The 15,279-nt window shown below is 51.0% G+C and overlaps 6 protein-coding genes across 6 annotated transcripts; 3 read left to right on the top strand and 3 right to left on the bottom strand.

Moving 5' to 3' along the window:
* Window positions 1-313: 313 nt before the first annotated feature.
* Window positions 314-5,918, bottom strand: FAS2 (trifunctional fatty acid synthase subunit FAS2; the record flags this gene model as incomplete). The annotated part of the gene is made up of 2 exons (XM_076687331.1): window positions 314-5,783; window positions 5,836-5,918. 2 exons carry the CDS (start codon window positions 5,916-5,918, stop codon window positions 314-316), a joined length of 5,553 nt encoding a protein of 1,850 aa, XP_076538429.1.
* Window positions 5,919-6,229: 311 nt separating this feature from the next.
* TRVA0_055S00408 (uncharacterized protein) lies at window positions 6,230-6,715 on the bottom strand (the record flags this gene model as incomplete). The annotated part of the gene is made up of 1 exon (XM_076687330.1): window positions 6,230-6,715. The coding sequence occupies one exon, from the start codon at window positions 6,713-6,715 to the stop codon at window positions 6,230-6,232; it is 486 nt and encodes a 161-aa protein (XP_076538428.1).
* A 1,465-nt stretch (window positions 6,716-8,180) lies between these two features.
* Window positions 8,181-9,065, top strand: SSO1 (syntaxin; the record flags this gene model as incomplete). The annotated part of the gene is made up of 1 exon (XM_076687329.1): window positions 8,181-9,065. One exon carries the CDS (start codon window positions 8,181-8,183, stop codon window positions 9,063-9,065), a length of 885 nt encoding a protein of 294 aa, XP_076538427.1.
* Window positions 9,066-10,154: 1,089 nt separating this feature from the next.
* TRVA0_055S00364 (F-box protein) lies at window positions 10,155-11,930 on the top strand (the record flags this gene model as incomplete). The annotated part of the gene is made up of 1 exon (XM_076687328.1): window positions 10,155-11,930. The coding sequence occupies one exon, from the start codon at window positions 10,155-10,157 to the stop codon at window positions 11,928-11,930; it is 1,776 nt and encodes a 591-aa protein (XP_076538426.1).
* Window positions 11,931-12,921: 991 nt separating this feature from the next.
* TRVA0_055S00342 (SSH4 family protein) lies at window positions 12,922-14,202 on the top strand (the record flags this gene model as incomplete). Its single annotated transcript, XM_076687327.1, has 1 exon — window positions 12,922-14,202. The coding sequence occupies one exon, from the start codon at window positions 12,922-12,924 to the stop codon at window positions 14,200-14,202; it is 1,281 nt and encodes a 426-aa protein (XP_076538425.1).
* A 588-nt stretch (window positions 14,203-14,790) lies between these two features.
* SRP21 (signal recognition particle subunit SRP21) lies at window positions 14,791-15,210 on the bottom strand (the record flags this gene model as incomplete). The annotated part of the gene is made up of 1 exon (XM_076687326.1): window positions 14,791-15,210. One exon carries the CDS (start codon window positions 15,208-15,210, stop codon window positions 14,791-14,793), a length of 420 nt encoding a protein of 139 aa, XP_076538424.1.
* Between the last annotated feature and the right edge of the window lie 69 nt (window positions 15,211-15,279).

Here is a 15,279-nt window from a genome sequence, read left to right as displayed (position 1 = left end):
ATTTGTAACAAACTTCCGCAACCGAGTTCCAGCACTGTAACAAACTATTATTTTTCCGACTCTATAATACAATAGTGATTTAAATAATTCATTGATTCCAAGCCTTGTTCCAGATGACACTTCTCCAATGGTCCTCATTTCATTGTGCTCAATTACACAGCCAAAATGTGGTTGCCTTCAATTGCGAGACTACAAAAATCATTTACCTACGGTAATAAGGAGGGTTTCGGGGGCAGGGGTGGACAGTATCCAATGAAGTCAGGAGTAAAACATAAAAATAATCAAATTAAAACTAAAATATAGAAAATGAAGCTTACAACTCGGCAACGGCGACAGCGACGGCCTGAAGATCGTTGTGGGAGATGGAGACCTTGACAGCCTTAACGCCCTTAGCGGCGGCAGCAGCCTTGGCATCACCGTGAAGAACAACGGTTGGAGCACCAGTCTTCTGATCTCGAACAATCTCAATGGTCTTCAACGCAGCGCCACCACCCTGGCTCTTAACACCCAGGGACTTGAAGACAGCCTCCTTGGCAGACCAGGTGCCAGTGAAGGAAGCCTGTGGGTCTGGGCTGGCGAAGCAGTACTTCTGCTCCTCCTCGGTGAAGTTTCGCTCGACGAAAGTAACGTTCTCAATGTTGAGAGCAGAAATGGACTCAACATCAACGCCAACGTTGCTAGAAGCGCCCACAGTAGACTTGGCGAGCTCAGCCAGGACATCAGCAGTGTGCTCCTCAGCGCCAGTAGCAGAGGCTCGCACCGGCTTGGTCTTGGAGAACAGAAGGCTCTTGGACTTGTTCTCGTAGCCAATTCGCACCAATGGGTCCATGTAGACAGATGGCTCCTGGTCCTCGGTGTATGGTGGCTTGTCCTTGGCATCGAACATAGAGTTCTCGGCAATGGCGTGGTGCAGGTATCGGTAAGCCTTGTTGTATCGAGCAGCCACCTTCTTCTGGTAAGCCTCGTAGGTGCTCTTACCCAGGGAAGCAAGGAAGTAGTCTGGGTGAATAACCACAGCAATGGCACCCTTCTGACCGAAACCGAACGAAGTGACGGTAGCAGCCTTGATACCGTCGGTCTGGATGGTAACGGATGGGTAGACAACGTGCTCGAAGCCCTTCATGATGGAGTCAATGTTGTCGGCGTTTCGGTTACCCGGAACGAGACCAGAGTTGAGGATCTGGAGAGCACCGTTCAACATCCAGGCACCAGCGGCACCCTTTGGATGACCGGTGAGGTACTTCTGGAAGACACCGAGCACTGGGTTACCCTTGGATCGACCCAGGTGCTCGTACATCGTGTTGAGCGCGTTGGACTCGTTCTTATCGTTGGCCTTGGTGGAGGTACCGTGGAAGGAGGAGACACCCAAATCGTCAATGGTAAGGTTGTAGGTAGCCAGGGCGCCTCGCAGTGGCGCGATTCGCGAATCCTGCTTCCAGAACTCGTTGCCCCAGCTGTTGAGGGCCTCCTTCTCCTGTCGTCGGGCCTCAGCAGAGATCTGCTGGGTTCGCTCGTTGTAGAAGGCAGAGGACTCCTCTGGAGACAGGTTGAGGGTGGCCATCTCCTCCTTGAGGTAGGCGAACTCGGTCTCAGTCCACTGCTGGATCTGCTTCTGTCGCATCTCGAGCTGACGTCGTCGGTACTTGATATCGAGCATTCGGTATGGGTACTTGAGATCGGCAGTGTTCTCTCGGGCAGTGGTCATGACACCCTTGCCTGGAGCTGGAACGGATCGGCCAATCTTGTCAGAGGCAGTAGCGGTCATGGCGACGATACCGTAGATTGGAACACCCATCTCGACAGCAAGCTTGGCGTTCATGATGATCTGGATACCCGCACCCTGGGACTCCATGAAGCCGGCTCGAGAAGTGGTGTTTGGTCGCGACATCTCCTGTGGAGTTCGGCCGTGGGCCATCTCAGTAATAGCGTTGGAAGTGGCGTTCATGTTACCGAACTCGTGGGAGCCCTCCTCCTGGAAGTCGTCGTAACCACCGACAATGACCACCTTGGCCTTGCCGGTCAAGATAAGGTCGACACCAGAGTCGACAGACTCAATGGCAGTGGCACAGGCACCGACTGGGGTTCGGATTGGACCAGAAGAGGAGATCAGCAACATGTTAACCCAAGCAGACATGGTGTTGATGAACGACTCCTGGAGAATATCGTTCTGGACTGGCTGGTCAAGGTATCGGTCCTTGAACATGCCTCGCAGAGCAGAGACACCACCCATACCGGAACCAGAGCAGTTACCAACCTCAGAAACGTGCACATACTTGTAGAACTCGTATGGATCGGTGATACCAGCAGCCAACAAAGCCTCGACAGTGGAAACAAGCACATAAAGAGTGATTGGGTCGACCTGCGAGATGATATCCTCGCTGATACCGTATCGTCGAGCGTCCCAGCCAGTTGGAATCTGGCCAGCCACAAGTCGGTCGAACTTGAGCGCCTTTGGAACGAAGATCCGGGCACCCTTGAGGAACCGCACGGTCCACTGACCAGTCTCTGGGATCTCAAAGACCTCGACCTTATCGCCCTGCTCAAGCTTGAACTGATCGGCAGCCTCCTTGGAGGACTCGAATGGCTCCAAATCGTGCTCAACGATGACTTCCTGCATGAACTGCTTTCGGTTTGGATCGTAGCCGTTGAACAGCTCAGACTCAATGAGTCGGATACCAGCATGGTCGAGGATGTACGACTCGTACTTGCTCTTAACGTCCTTATCGTCGACTGGCTCGTTGGTCTTGGTGTCCACCCAACCGGTGTATGGCTTGCCCTTAAGGTTACCGTTGTGGTGCTTGATAAGACCCATGATCCAGGCCATCTCAATGGCACCCTCGAGCGAGAAGGCGCCGTGGGCCTCCATCTCCCATCGGGTTCGAGAGTTACCCCATGGACCAACTTCAGAGAAACCGGTAACAACAACAACTCGCTCTGGGTCGAGAATACCCTCGAGCTCTGGAGCAATCTTCTTGAGATCATCATAAGACTTGAGCTTGGGGAACTCGAACTTGTGGTTGGCTCGTGGCTTGACGAACGCCTTCTGGAATGGCAGATCGGCGTCTGGACCGTTGATAACCTTGTGCTCGATAGCAGTCTCAACAGAAACAGCCCGTCGCAGCTCACTAGAGTCGATAAGCTCCTTTCTCAGCCGCGTGGTAACCTCCTTGAGGTCCTCAATGGACTGCCAGCCACCGTCCAAAGCAGCCCACACCGGCTCGGACTGGCAGATGTTGACGACAGCCGGGGTCATGAGACCGAGAATGTTGAAGGCCATCTCCTTCTGGGAGAAGGTTCGCAGACCAATCTCCTCGACACCCTGAGCAATGATGTTGTTCTGGTTCATGAGACCAGTGCCTCGCGTCCAGCCAATGACGGCACCGCAAATGGTGAGGTACTGGCTCCAGGACTCGGAGTGCCATCGGTTGAACAGTGTCTCGAGCGAGATCTTGGACTCCGAGTAGAGACCGTCGGCACCGAACGAGCCGTGGTTTGGAGACAGTGGCAGGATAACCTGGGCTGGTCGCGTCTCGTAGCCGTGGGAGGCCTTCTGGGACTTGACGTTACCCAAAAGTCGCAGCAGGTTGGTGAGCATGAGTCGGTGGGCAAGCTCGGACTTGGAGTCGATACCATCAAGCTCGATACCGTTCTCTGGGATAGCGGCGAACGGAATGATGAAGTCGAGATCCCAGCCAAGACCGCTCTTCTTGTCGTAGATGTACTCAACCAGAGCGCTAACATCCTGCTTGGAGGCCTGGTTGAACGGAACGACAATCAAAGTAGAGCCCTGGGCACCGTACCGGGTGTAGATGGACTGGTAGAACTCGGTAACCTCTCGCGAGTATCGCGAAGTGGTCACGACAACTCGGGCACCACCAGACAACAGACCCTGGAGAATATCAGCGCCAATAGAGCCGGCACCAGCGCCAGTAACGAGAACGTTCTTGTTGGCGAAAGTAAGACCCTCCTTAGCAGCAGACTCCAAGCCATCCAGGTAGAGGGCAGACAGGTCTCGGTCGTAGGCCCAGTCAGAAGAGCTAGATCGCTTCTTGAGGTGAAGGAATGGAATAATCTCCTCCGACATGGACTTGGCGGAGACGGTGTCCTTGGCTGGCACGCCAGCCTTGTTGGCGGCCTCCTTCTTCTCCAAAAGCTGAACCAAGTTCTTGTACAGAGTCTCGACCTGGGCAAGAGTCTCCTTATCAGAAGCGTTCTGGGTAGAAAGCTTCTTGTACACCTGCGCAAGCTCAGCTCGGGCGTGAGTGCCAGAGGCAGGGTCCCGGGTAGCCTCACAACCGGCAGCCATGGACTGAACGTAGTGCTCGAGCTTTCGCTCGCTTGGTCGTGGCTCCTCCTGGTACTGGATGTTGCCCTTGGCGTCGACAGTCGTCTTTGGACCAGTTGGGTAGGTAACATCCTTGTAGACTGGGTTGACCTCGAGAGCCTCTCGGCAGTTCTCCAGCAGCTGGAGACCCAGCTCCTTGGCGAGCTTGTAGTTCTCGCCCTTCTCGGTGGCCAGGTGGTCCATGTGGTACTGCATGAAGTCAATGAGCGCCGGGTTGGCTCGGTTCATGATAGAAATGCACCGAGCAACAATCTCACGGTCAACCTTGGAGAGACGACCGAAGATGATATCGTAGAACATAAGCAGAGAGTCCTGTCGAGCCCAGTTCCAGTACGAGTCGTAGACACGGGCCTTGAGCGGCGAGAACGCCGGCTTGATGCCCGAGGCGTAGAACTCGCCGTGTTCGGCAGTCCACAGGTCGAGTTCGGCCTGCAGCTGCTCGGTAGCTTCCTTCTGGGCAACGAACGCCTTGTCGCCGTTTCGCAGGTCCACCTTGAGGTATCGCGCGAACAGCTCCAGCTGCTGCTGGATGAGCTTCTTCTGGTCCTTGGTAAGCTCCTCGAACGCAGCAGTGTCGATCATGGCACCGCCCGCGGCGGCACCACCAGCAGCACCGCCAGCGCCAGAAGCCAAAGAAATACCGGCGGAAGCAGCGTACTTCTGGGCCACCTCGTCCAAGAAGGCCTTGGCCTCTGGCTCGGCACCCAGTCGGTTCTTTGGCTCGTTGGTAAGCGCAATCAGCAGAGTGCTATCCTGTCGGCCTGGGCCCAAGCCCCACCGGTCCTGGAGGTACTTTCGCGCATTGGTGATGGAGAAACCACCCGGCATCTTGGAGGAGATGAGTCGCGAAACCAGCGAAGAGGACTGCTTACCGAGCTGGCCGTTGAAAGTGTCCTGGAACTGCTCGGCGAGCTCGCTCAGTGGAGTCTCCTCTGGCTTCTCAGGGGTGGCACCGAACTCCTTGCCCAGGTCACCCAGAATCTCGTTCTGCACGGTGGACTTACCACCAACAAGATCCTTGATAGCCTTCGACAATGGCACCTGGTCGAGGGTCTTCTTGAGCTTGTGGGCCACGAGGGCATGGAGAATCTCAACAGCCTTGACTGGAGCGTCGGCAACAGACTCGACTGGACCAGATGGCGCTGGTGCGGCGGCCGCGGCTGGAGCCGCAGCAACAGCGGCGGCGGCGGGCGCAGGCGCAGCGGCCTCGGAGGCAGCCGGCTCCGGAGCAGCCTCAACTGGGTCTGGAGTGTAGTAGATTTCCTTGGTGTCCTTGGAGTAGCAGAGGATCTGTCGCTGCAAGTTCAGAGCAGAGTCGTAGGTCTCGTACTTGGACTTGATGGTTCGCGTAGCCATACCGGCGAGGGTCGGAGACGGGCCAATCTCAACCAGTCGCTCGGCATTGAAGTCCGACAGAATCACATCCTGGGTCTCAATCCTGTAATTTCTGTTAGCTCTGTTAATTCTTTTCGAGGGGTTCGTAAACTTACCATCTGACTGGAGAAGCAAACTGGTACGCCAAAAGCTCAGTCAACAAGACATGAGCGAGTTCCTGTTCAATTTCAGGTCGCATTGTTATTTAAATTCTTCAAATCCTAAGTGAAGTGCGGATTCGTTGAAAAAGCGAAGGAAAAAAGGGATCGAATTCGCTATATATTAAGATTATGCAGCCTCACTGAAATTTGATGCTGCACTGCGTCTTTTGTTGAATATTTTTCCGTCCGCTCGGCCGACCCAACGTTGGGCGACCCAACAAAACTCCAAGCCGCACCCCAGCCGCACTGCCTTTTCGACAGCTGTCTCTCTGAAGCATCCAGAGTGAACTTGGGGGGCTAGCCCCCCAAACCCCCCGGAGCGACGCTTCGCGTCGGGTTTTTTACCGTATTACATGGTTGGATGTTCTTGCTCTGCATGGGTATTATTGTCTTTGCTACAATCATTCTCATCAGTCACGACGCTTCTACGGCTCATGACGCGCTGAGTACTGTTGAGCCAATAGAAGCGCATTCTGGCCAGAGCTACTAATGGACAAAAACTAACAAGATTGCCTGGCCATAGCAGGTGCTCTACTTTAATCAATATGCTACCCTTCAATGAGGATGATCCCAATAAAATAAATAGCATATAGATTCTATATACCGTATGGAGCCTTTCCCCCGATAATTCCAAGGAGACTATTGAAAAAAAGTAACCTATTCCTGCCGAAGCTTGCCAAGTGTTGCTCGAATATATTTGTCGATATCTGCCATTCCATGATCTGGTTCTGCTATGGCTATACCTAGTGTAAGGCACGCTGGTAACGGCTGAAGGTAATTGGCGGCATTTTCCCAACAGCCGCATTGCCTGTAACAAATCCGTAACAGAAAGCATTTGTTGCAAAACGGTACCTACAACAGTTTACACAGATTGTACTTCGGCTTCAGTTTTAAAGACATTATTAATAAATACAAATGGGATCTCCGCGTAGCGGAGCTACAGGGGGTTTGGGGGACTGGTCCCCCAATTGTGCTACAATAGCCCTTGGAGAGCCGCCAATAATACAAGAGAGTGAGATATGTAGCTACGTAGTAGCAGGAACAGTATAACAGACTTATACAAGTTGAGTATGATAGACAGGGGGATCTCGTATCTACTTGCCCGATCTGTGTTGAAGCAGCGTTGATTGCGTTGCAGCACCTTGCATCTGATACTTCAACTAGGGTACAACTACGATAATGAATGTAAAGAATCCAACAAAAGAGGATAAAAATAAATCAAACAATTTGCAGCTTTTGCCAGTCCACAATTGATAATTCCCGTGAAACTAAGTTTAGAGTAAACTTAATTAAGGCTTTGATGAGCCGCACTAAATCACCATGGTAACGGCGACATTCGGCGCCCGCGCGGCGCGTGCCCCCTGTGGCGGCTGAAAAAAAAATATTTCAAGCGATATTTCGCTCTTTGATTTCTTTCTTCTTAACACACATCTTTATGAATAGTAAAGATGGATTTCACATAGAAAGTAATAGAATGAGTAAAATCAAGTGGCATTTTTTGTAGACCCAAAAATGCCCAGATCTATTCCATCGGCTACGCTTAGTAGCCGAGACAGGTGAAACGAGCTTTGCGACTCGTTTCAGCGGGAATAGACTTGGAAGAAGAACGGTTTTCTCCACCCTGGCTGCATCGTCAATGGCATGTCATGGACTAAATCACTAACCGACATTTCTTTATAGCCACATAACTTGCTACTACAAACTTACCATACTTGCTACTACAAACTTTTTGCTATTCAACTTGCTACAATGCTGGTTTACAATACTGGTTTATGCTGGCTACCAAGATGCTAAAACCGCCAAATCTACAGTTACCAGCTGCTACCCAATTCAACAATATGCTGCTTCAGGTGCAGTTGTAACAAAACCGCATTTTAAAAAAGGGGAAACGGAGGAAGGTAATAGATCGCATCCAGGGGGGACTAGTCCCCCTTCCTTCCCCTCCCGCTAACAGTATAGAAAAAGTGCATTAATGGCATAGAAAAAGGGACGGCTAGTAAAACGGCACGCGGCTAATGAGAAACGGCTAATATAAATACGAACGGCGATTATAATCGCTCAAGATCGCGACTTTTCAAGGGGGTGAAATACAGCCAATATGTGAGGTTCATGTAGCGGCTTGCATAGTGCCTGCGCCAGCATGCTGGCGTGGGCCGCGGCGGAACCCAGCCTCCTTTCAAATTTTAGGGAAACCGCAGGCAGCCTCCCAGCCCCCCTTTTACCACCCTCTGCAGTGCTGGAATTCGGTCCTCCAAAAACACACGACACCCACGCAAAAAGAGAGAGAGAGAGAGAGAGGGATGAGTTACAACAACACGGGGTACAATCAGTATGGGAACGCTCAGTATGGCAACCCGTACGGAGATAACAGTTACGAGATGACGGGTAACGTTGGGGCCCAGGGGAACGACGATATGATGATGTTTTTCCGGGAAATCGACGACATCAAGAAGTCGCTCGTCCAGTACGACGACAATGTGGATCGAATCGAAGGGCTGCACAAGCGGTCGCTGACCGAGGTGGCCGGCGGCGAGGGCGAGCAGTGGACTCAGAAGAACATTGACGAGCTCGTGGGACAGACTTCACAGCTGGCGAACTCGCTCAAGCAGCGCATTAAGAGCCTCGAGAGCAGGTCGATGCAAGACCCGACCAAGAAGGCACAGGTCGAGAATGCTAAGAACCAGTTCAAGACGTCTATCCAGAAGTACCAGGCCGTGGAGCAGCAGTTTAGACAGCGGTATAGAGAGGCTGCCGAGCGGCAGTTCCGTATTGTCAAGCCGGATGCAACCGAGGAGGAGGTCCGCGAGGCCGTAGACAACACGGAGAGCCAGGTGTTTGCCCAGGCTCTCATGAGCACTAACCGACGGGGCCAAGCGCGAACCGCGCTTGCCGAAGTCCAGAACCGACACCGGGAAATTGAAAAGATCGAGAAGACCATGTCCGAGCTGGCGCAGCTGTTCCACGACATGGAGGTGCTTGTTGCCGAGCAGGATGTGGCTATTACGCATATTGACGAGCAGGCCCAGGAGGTTCAGCATGACATTGAGCAGGGTGTTGGCCATACTACGAGAGCTGTGTTCAGCGCCAGAGCCGCCCGAAAGAAGAAGCTTTGGTGTCTGCTTATCATTATCATTTGCGTTATCGTTCTTGCCTTGGTTCTCGGTATCCACTTTGGTACTAAGTGATGATAAAAAAAATACCAAAAAGAGGGAGGCTTATTATTTAATGTTATTTGTTTCTAGACACGAGATTCTAATCTGTTAATTTTATACCGCGACTTTAGCTAACCATCTAGGGATCCCCATTCTAGTTACATTAATATCGAAGTTCCATTAGTTAGCATTGTACATTAATATCGATTTTCTATTACCGGTGTACATGTTCATTTGTCGTTCTAATTGTACAGCTGCGAGTGTTTTGACGGTGATTATCGGCTAAGCCACAGTTAATGTTTCAAATCCAACGCTCTTTACATTATTAAACGGTTATCCATCTCGCTGGTGTACTGCAGATAAGATTGTGCATTAATTAATTACCCTGAGTGCCGGTAGTGGAAGGCTACGGGGATATAAGAGCATTAACTCCGGATCCTAAAGTCATAATAGCATTACCGGTAATTCCGTGGGTGCTGTAGGTTTTCCGAGTAGAATGGTTACAATTGATTATGGTACATTAGGGTTATAGTTTGTAAGCGTTGTGCAACTCTATTTTTACTTCTCTTGTAAGCGGGTTCCATTCCAACGGGTTGTCTTTCTTATTTAATAATGCTTTAGCGGCTTTAGATTTTCATAGTCGGGCTGTTATATTTTGATTGGCGATATTCGCTCGCCTATTAAGCACGAAACTTCCTTATCAAGGGTACCGTAGGGGTGGTATTCAATAAGCATCCAACTTATTAACAAAGAGGACAATAGACTATATCTTCCCTGATAATAATGATCGTAATGGATATAGAAATTGCGGGTTAATGGATGAAGGGTTAGTAGTGTTCCGGCAGAGTAGCGGTATAGTGAAACATACCGTTTTTCACATGTCTCAGATACTCAACGGTGATACCGCGAGTCGACTGGAGTAGCGCATGTCAAAAAAAGCGATCAGTCAGATATACAGGTACGGAACTACTTTTGAACGCCTTAATGTACGATTGTAGATAATTGCATGCATGCAATTCGGGTTGGGGTAACCTGCAAAGCGGCTGATGGCCCTCATTGCACCTTAAAAAACATAAAACAGACCTCCACTTAAACAACGTTATACAACAGCAACAAGATTGGATGTTAAAGCTACCTCGCGAGATATGGCTGATAGTCTTCGGTTACCTAAGAGAATACGAATACAGCCGTGATAGCCGAATTTGGAGAGTCCGCACAGTGTGCAAAGATTTTGCTGATCTGGCAAACGAGCTAATATGGAGCCAAGTAGATATCAATTGTAGCCTGTATATGCCAGACTATGGTACCAGCAGTGAACGCCAATTCACAACTCTCACGGAGCTTGTCGAGTACTGCGCCGAGCACTATTTTGCTCATGAGGGTTGGACCGCGCTTGTAAAGATTAAGTCCAACATCAAGGGACTGCCAGCGTCACAAAAGCGATTCGATGCATTTCACAATGTTAGCTTTGCTCTATTGATATTGCATGAATATGACTGTGAATCTGTTCTTAGCGAGAACCCCTTAATCCGGGCAGTCTCACGCTGTCTTACAGATAAGGCCGGTGGTGTGAGCGATATGGTCAAGGCTTTGGAGTCGCCATTCTCTGGATATGCTATGCCAGGTTATTACAGCAATGCAGTTGACATCAAAAACATTTCCGCATCTAGGGATATTGTCAGCCGCTACTCTCACTACATTAAAGTTGTGTGGTTTTCTTTCTATGACTTTAACGATAAAGATACCAGCAAGGGGCATCTTGAGCTGTTCACCGAAGCATTGAGCGGCATTGCGCGAAGTGCTAGATTGCAGCAGGTGAACGCTGCGTTACGTTGTTCGGAGACAACCCTGTCGTCAACCGCAGCGACACAGACTCTCAAGCTATTTGCCAAGAGACAGCCACCAATTCGCGACCTTTCTATAACCCTGGGGTTCGGCACTCTAACTCATAACGGTGATATAATCAAGGCCATAAACTCATTCTCCCGCGACACACAATTGGGCCTGTGGGCAGGATTTGAAACCAGTGGCAATCCGCTTCCTACGATCAATCCAAGTCTAGTTTATCTAACAACCCGCGGAGAACTCGAAATTCCGCGTCTTCATGAGCTCTTGTTGTCCACGCAAGATTGCCTGACCCGTCTCTGCTTATACCACCACCAGGTGCAGAGCGAGATTCATCTCCCAGGCAGTATAACCGATCTTGAGGTATCTCATTCAAATGACCGTCCCGGCGTCAAAGGTGGTACTATAATGAGCAGCCACACAAAGTCGTTGAAAGTCAACGATATCCGTGTCTTTGAGAAGATCAAGTTTGATTGTCCCCAGGTTTCCCACCTGAAGGTGAAGGGCATACTATCCGCGGGTTTTTACCCTATCGAAGGACATCTCCACAGTCCATTCCCGCTATTGCAAGTCTTGGACTGTGAACTTGTACCGGTAAACGATGCACTACATTTCATTGAGTTTTATCGTCCATCGCAGAAGTTAGTGCTAGCTAAATTGCAGTGGCAGTCGTATGGTAATTTTCCAGGTTCAGGCTTTGGGTTTATAGCCTCAAAATTGAACGAGCTATATCGCTCTCAATGGCTACCTTCTACCATCACGCTGGAACTTGGCGTCAAGATGGAGCCGGCTAGCCACCTTTATTTTATGCAGAAGTTGCTTACTCGGCCGTCGATATCGCAGTTGCAGCTCATGCAAAGCTCCGTGAACAACAGCCCAAGATTCCAAAAAACTATGATCGATGACATTCCAGCCAGGTACAAGAGGCTATGTAATAGCACCACTCTGCATGCCTACAATGAGTCGGTCGAGGTCTACGTACTTGATCGCGATCTTGTTAATTTTGCCATTACAGAGAGAGTTGAGGAAGCGTTGAAAGCGTTGTTGGATTGATTATACACGCTTGTTACTTTTGCTATTATAGAGCCAGTTGAGAGAGCGTGGAAACCATGCGCTTGCCTACTGTGTGCATGACAAATTATTTGCTGCAACATATGAATGCAGTATTCCCTGGTGCACCATGTTTGTTGCTTAGCCTTGAAAAACGAGAAACCACCTATGGGGGGACCAGTCCCCCCAAACCCCCCTGGGGCTCCGCTTCGCGGAGGGCTCGCCGCAGTCTATGCTCCATAAGAAACTAAGCCCAATTGATTCTGCAAACCCCTCCGCGAAGCGGAGCTACGGGAGCACGAGGGCTGGCCCTCGAAAACCAAACCCGCGGCGGGGCCGGTCTCCCCTACAAACAGAAACCCTGTAACAATTTGGTAGTTACAGTGTAACAAATCACAAGCCTAGTTGTCCCAACGGCTTCCTTACAGCCTAACGGGCGTGTACGCTCGCAATAGGTACACTCACATAACACCTTCGTATTGCTTCCCATAAATACTACAGCTACACCAAGCAATGCTACATCTATAATGCCTTTCCGATAACAGCATCAATTACATACCGGAGCAACTGCTTTCTCCACGTATATACGAGTTATTTCACCGGGGAATACTCTCATTTCGAGATTCTTCTACCAGCCCAGTTAGGCGTACCAAGAAGTGAGGCAGTGACAAGACAGCGATCTTGTGGCCCTTTCCTAATGCGGGCAACATTGCGGCGGCGGCTGCCTCTTCCCCTTATCTCCCCACCTCCGGTAACCCTTCACCTTCAACTCCCAACTCAACGCGACGACCATATCAACGATATCAGGGTGATTATTCAGGCAAAGAAACGACAATATTCGACCCTGTGAGCATTTGACCGAGCATCTGAAACGAGCATCTGAACCTGTATACCCAAAAGTTATCCGATCGATCCGCCAGCTTGTTGGTAGGACCAGAAAGAGGGGCGACCGTTATTTCACCGCTATTCATATACGGGTGGATGGTAGCTCATCATGCCGTTTGAACAGTCTGTATTCATAACGGAAGAGGAGGAATACCCGAGCATAAATGTTCCGCTGCTCATCGGGCTGCTTTCCGGGCTCGGGACGCTGCTTCTGGGCCTCCTCTGCGGAGCCATCTGGTTTGCCCTGACGAGCCGGGCAGGGCGCATCCGACTCGGGACCGGCGAAGCAGGCCAGTTCGATGACGACGAGAGCCTCCTCGAGCAAGAAGAAGAGGCTCTCGAGCATATGGACAACGTCTCCCGGGAGTCTTACCTCCGAGCCAAGGCGTTTATAGAGGCGAACCCGCCAAACAGCGCTTCCACCGACATCAGCCTCTCGCAGTTTATGACAATCCAGGAGAAGGGGGTGTCGGCATGGGAATTCGAGCCCGAATTCCCTCACGCTAATTGCTTCGTAGAGGGACGCACCGAAATCGAGTTTTTCGACTCGGTGTGCTGCGTGCAGACTAATCTGCCCGTACCCAAACAGAATGACGTCTACTACTGGGAAGCCAAGATCTACGACAAGCCGCTTAACACAGTGGTTGCCGTAGGTTTGGCGACCAAGCCCTACCCGACGTTCCGGCTGCCTGGGTACCATCGGTACTCGGTGGCGTACGACTCTACCGGGGTCAAGCGTAACAACCAGCCGTTCCTGGCGCCTCACTACGGACCCCCGCTGCAGCCAGGGGACGTGGTGGGCGTTGGGTATAGAACTAGAACGGGTACGATCTTTTTCACGCGTAACGGCAAGAAGCTGGACGATGCGCTGCACGGGGTGCGGCTCAACATGTTCCCGACGATTGGAGCGACGGGGCCGGCTAGCGTAGTGGTGAACTTTGGCCAGGCCGGGTTTGTGTTTATAGAGGCCAATGTCAAGAAGTGGGGTCTTGCTCCGGCGCATGGGTCGCTGGCGCCCCCGCCTCCGTATGGCGCTGAGCACGACTTTGTGCTGCTAGAGACGGGGCGAGAGCCAGCTCCCTCTGCCTGTAGTAGTTCGAATCAGGTGGTTCATCCTCCCTCTCATCCCCCACCGCCATTCTCGCGAAGCGAGCCGGAAAATAATGACGAGGAGGGCATTAACTTGGCTAGTCTTCACCGACTGCACTCTCCACCTCCTAGTTACACATCAGGGGCCGACTCGGATTCGGAGACAGAGGCGGATGTGGAAGAGGCCACTGCGAATGATGAGAACGAAGAATCCAGTGATTCTGCGCCGCTGTTACGAGTCCAGTCGCCTTCGCCTTCGGTCGCGTCCGATGCGCCTTCATCTGTACAAAACGCTTCCTAACTTATTTATTTTTCACGTTCTTTATTATTTAGGTGTACAACCACTGTATTGTTATCTGGATTTATGTTTCTATTCTACCACCCGGTGCTTCTTTCATTACTCAATCATAACCTGCCAATTGGCTTCTACAACATCTCCGCGAAGCGGAGCCCCAGGGGGGTTTGGGGGGGACTGGTCCCCCCATAGATACAGGCTGGTCCAAATTGACTTGGGGGCCAGCCCCCAAACCCCCGTAGCTCCGCTTCGCGGAGATCTTGTAGACTTTGGAGGACCATTGATAACTTTTCCCTTCTATTACCAGTATCAATTATCTACCGAAGTAATACCAGAACGTAACACATTAATCTGTGACTGCTAGTTACCGAATCACTTTAATTATCTGGTGTCAACTGCCTATATTACCTTCATTGGTACCCATTTGCCGGATTAATTGTCGCCCAGTGACTTCCACTAAAAGAATACTAGAGCTAAGTAGTAAGTTAAGTGTAGTATAATAATTAGTTAATTGATGATGACTGCTGGCTGACAGAGTGAACTGATCAACTTGAAAAGGTATACAATTGGACATAACATAACAATAAATAACAATCATTTCTTGCCCTTCTTCTTCTTCTTCTGCTGTGGCTGTGCCTGTGGTTGAGGCGCTGGAGTAGACTCTCGCGACGCAACTTCTACCTCAATATTGGCCATGGTCGAAGCAAGGCCCTTGACATTAACCGGCTTGGCCCTGGTCAAAGTGACCCCACGAGGGCCCAGGGCAGTCATGGCCCGAGAAAGTTCGTTAGCCTTGGAAACCCTGATCCTGTAGCATGTTCCCGACACTGGATCATAGGTCTTGAGGAATAATACTGCGGGCCGAGCGCCAGTGGAAACTGTCTCCTGTGTCTTTCGTGGCTGGTGCTTCGAACTATGCGTGTATGTAGTCGTCACCCTCGTGGTTTCGGGCCGGGCTTCCAGCAGAGCCTGCGACTGCTCGATGAACGTGTCCAGTGACTTCAATACTGGCATCTCCCCGGTACTGCCTGAATACTACCTTCGAGTAGTGTGTCGTGACAAACTTTGGTGAGGCCGGCTTCG

This window comes from Trichomonascus vanleenenianus (genome assembly GCF_965637985.1).
Source record: "Trichomonascus vanleenenianus strain CLIB 3782 genome assembly, contig: TRVA0_055S, whole genome shotgun sequence".
Classification (NCBI taxonomy): domain Eukaryota; kingdom Fungi; phylum Ascomycota; class Dipodascomycetes; order Dipodascales; family Trichomonascaceae; genus Blastobotrys; species Blastobotrys vanleenenianus.
The sequence above is the reverse complement of the archived record's forward strand: the minus strand, read 5'-3'. Positions and strand labels throughout refer to the sequence as shown.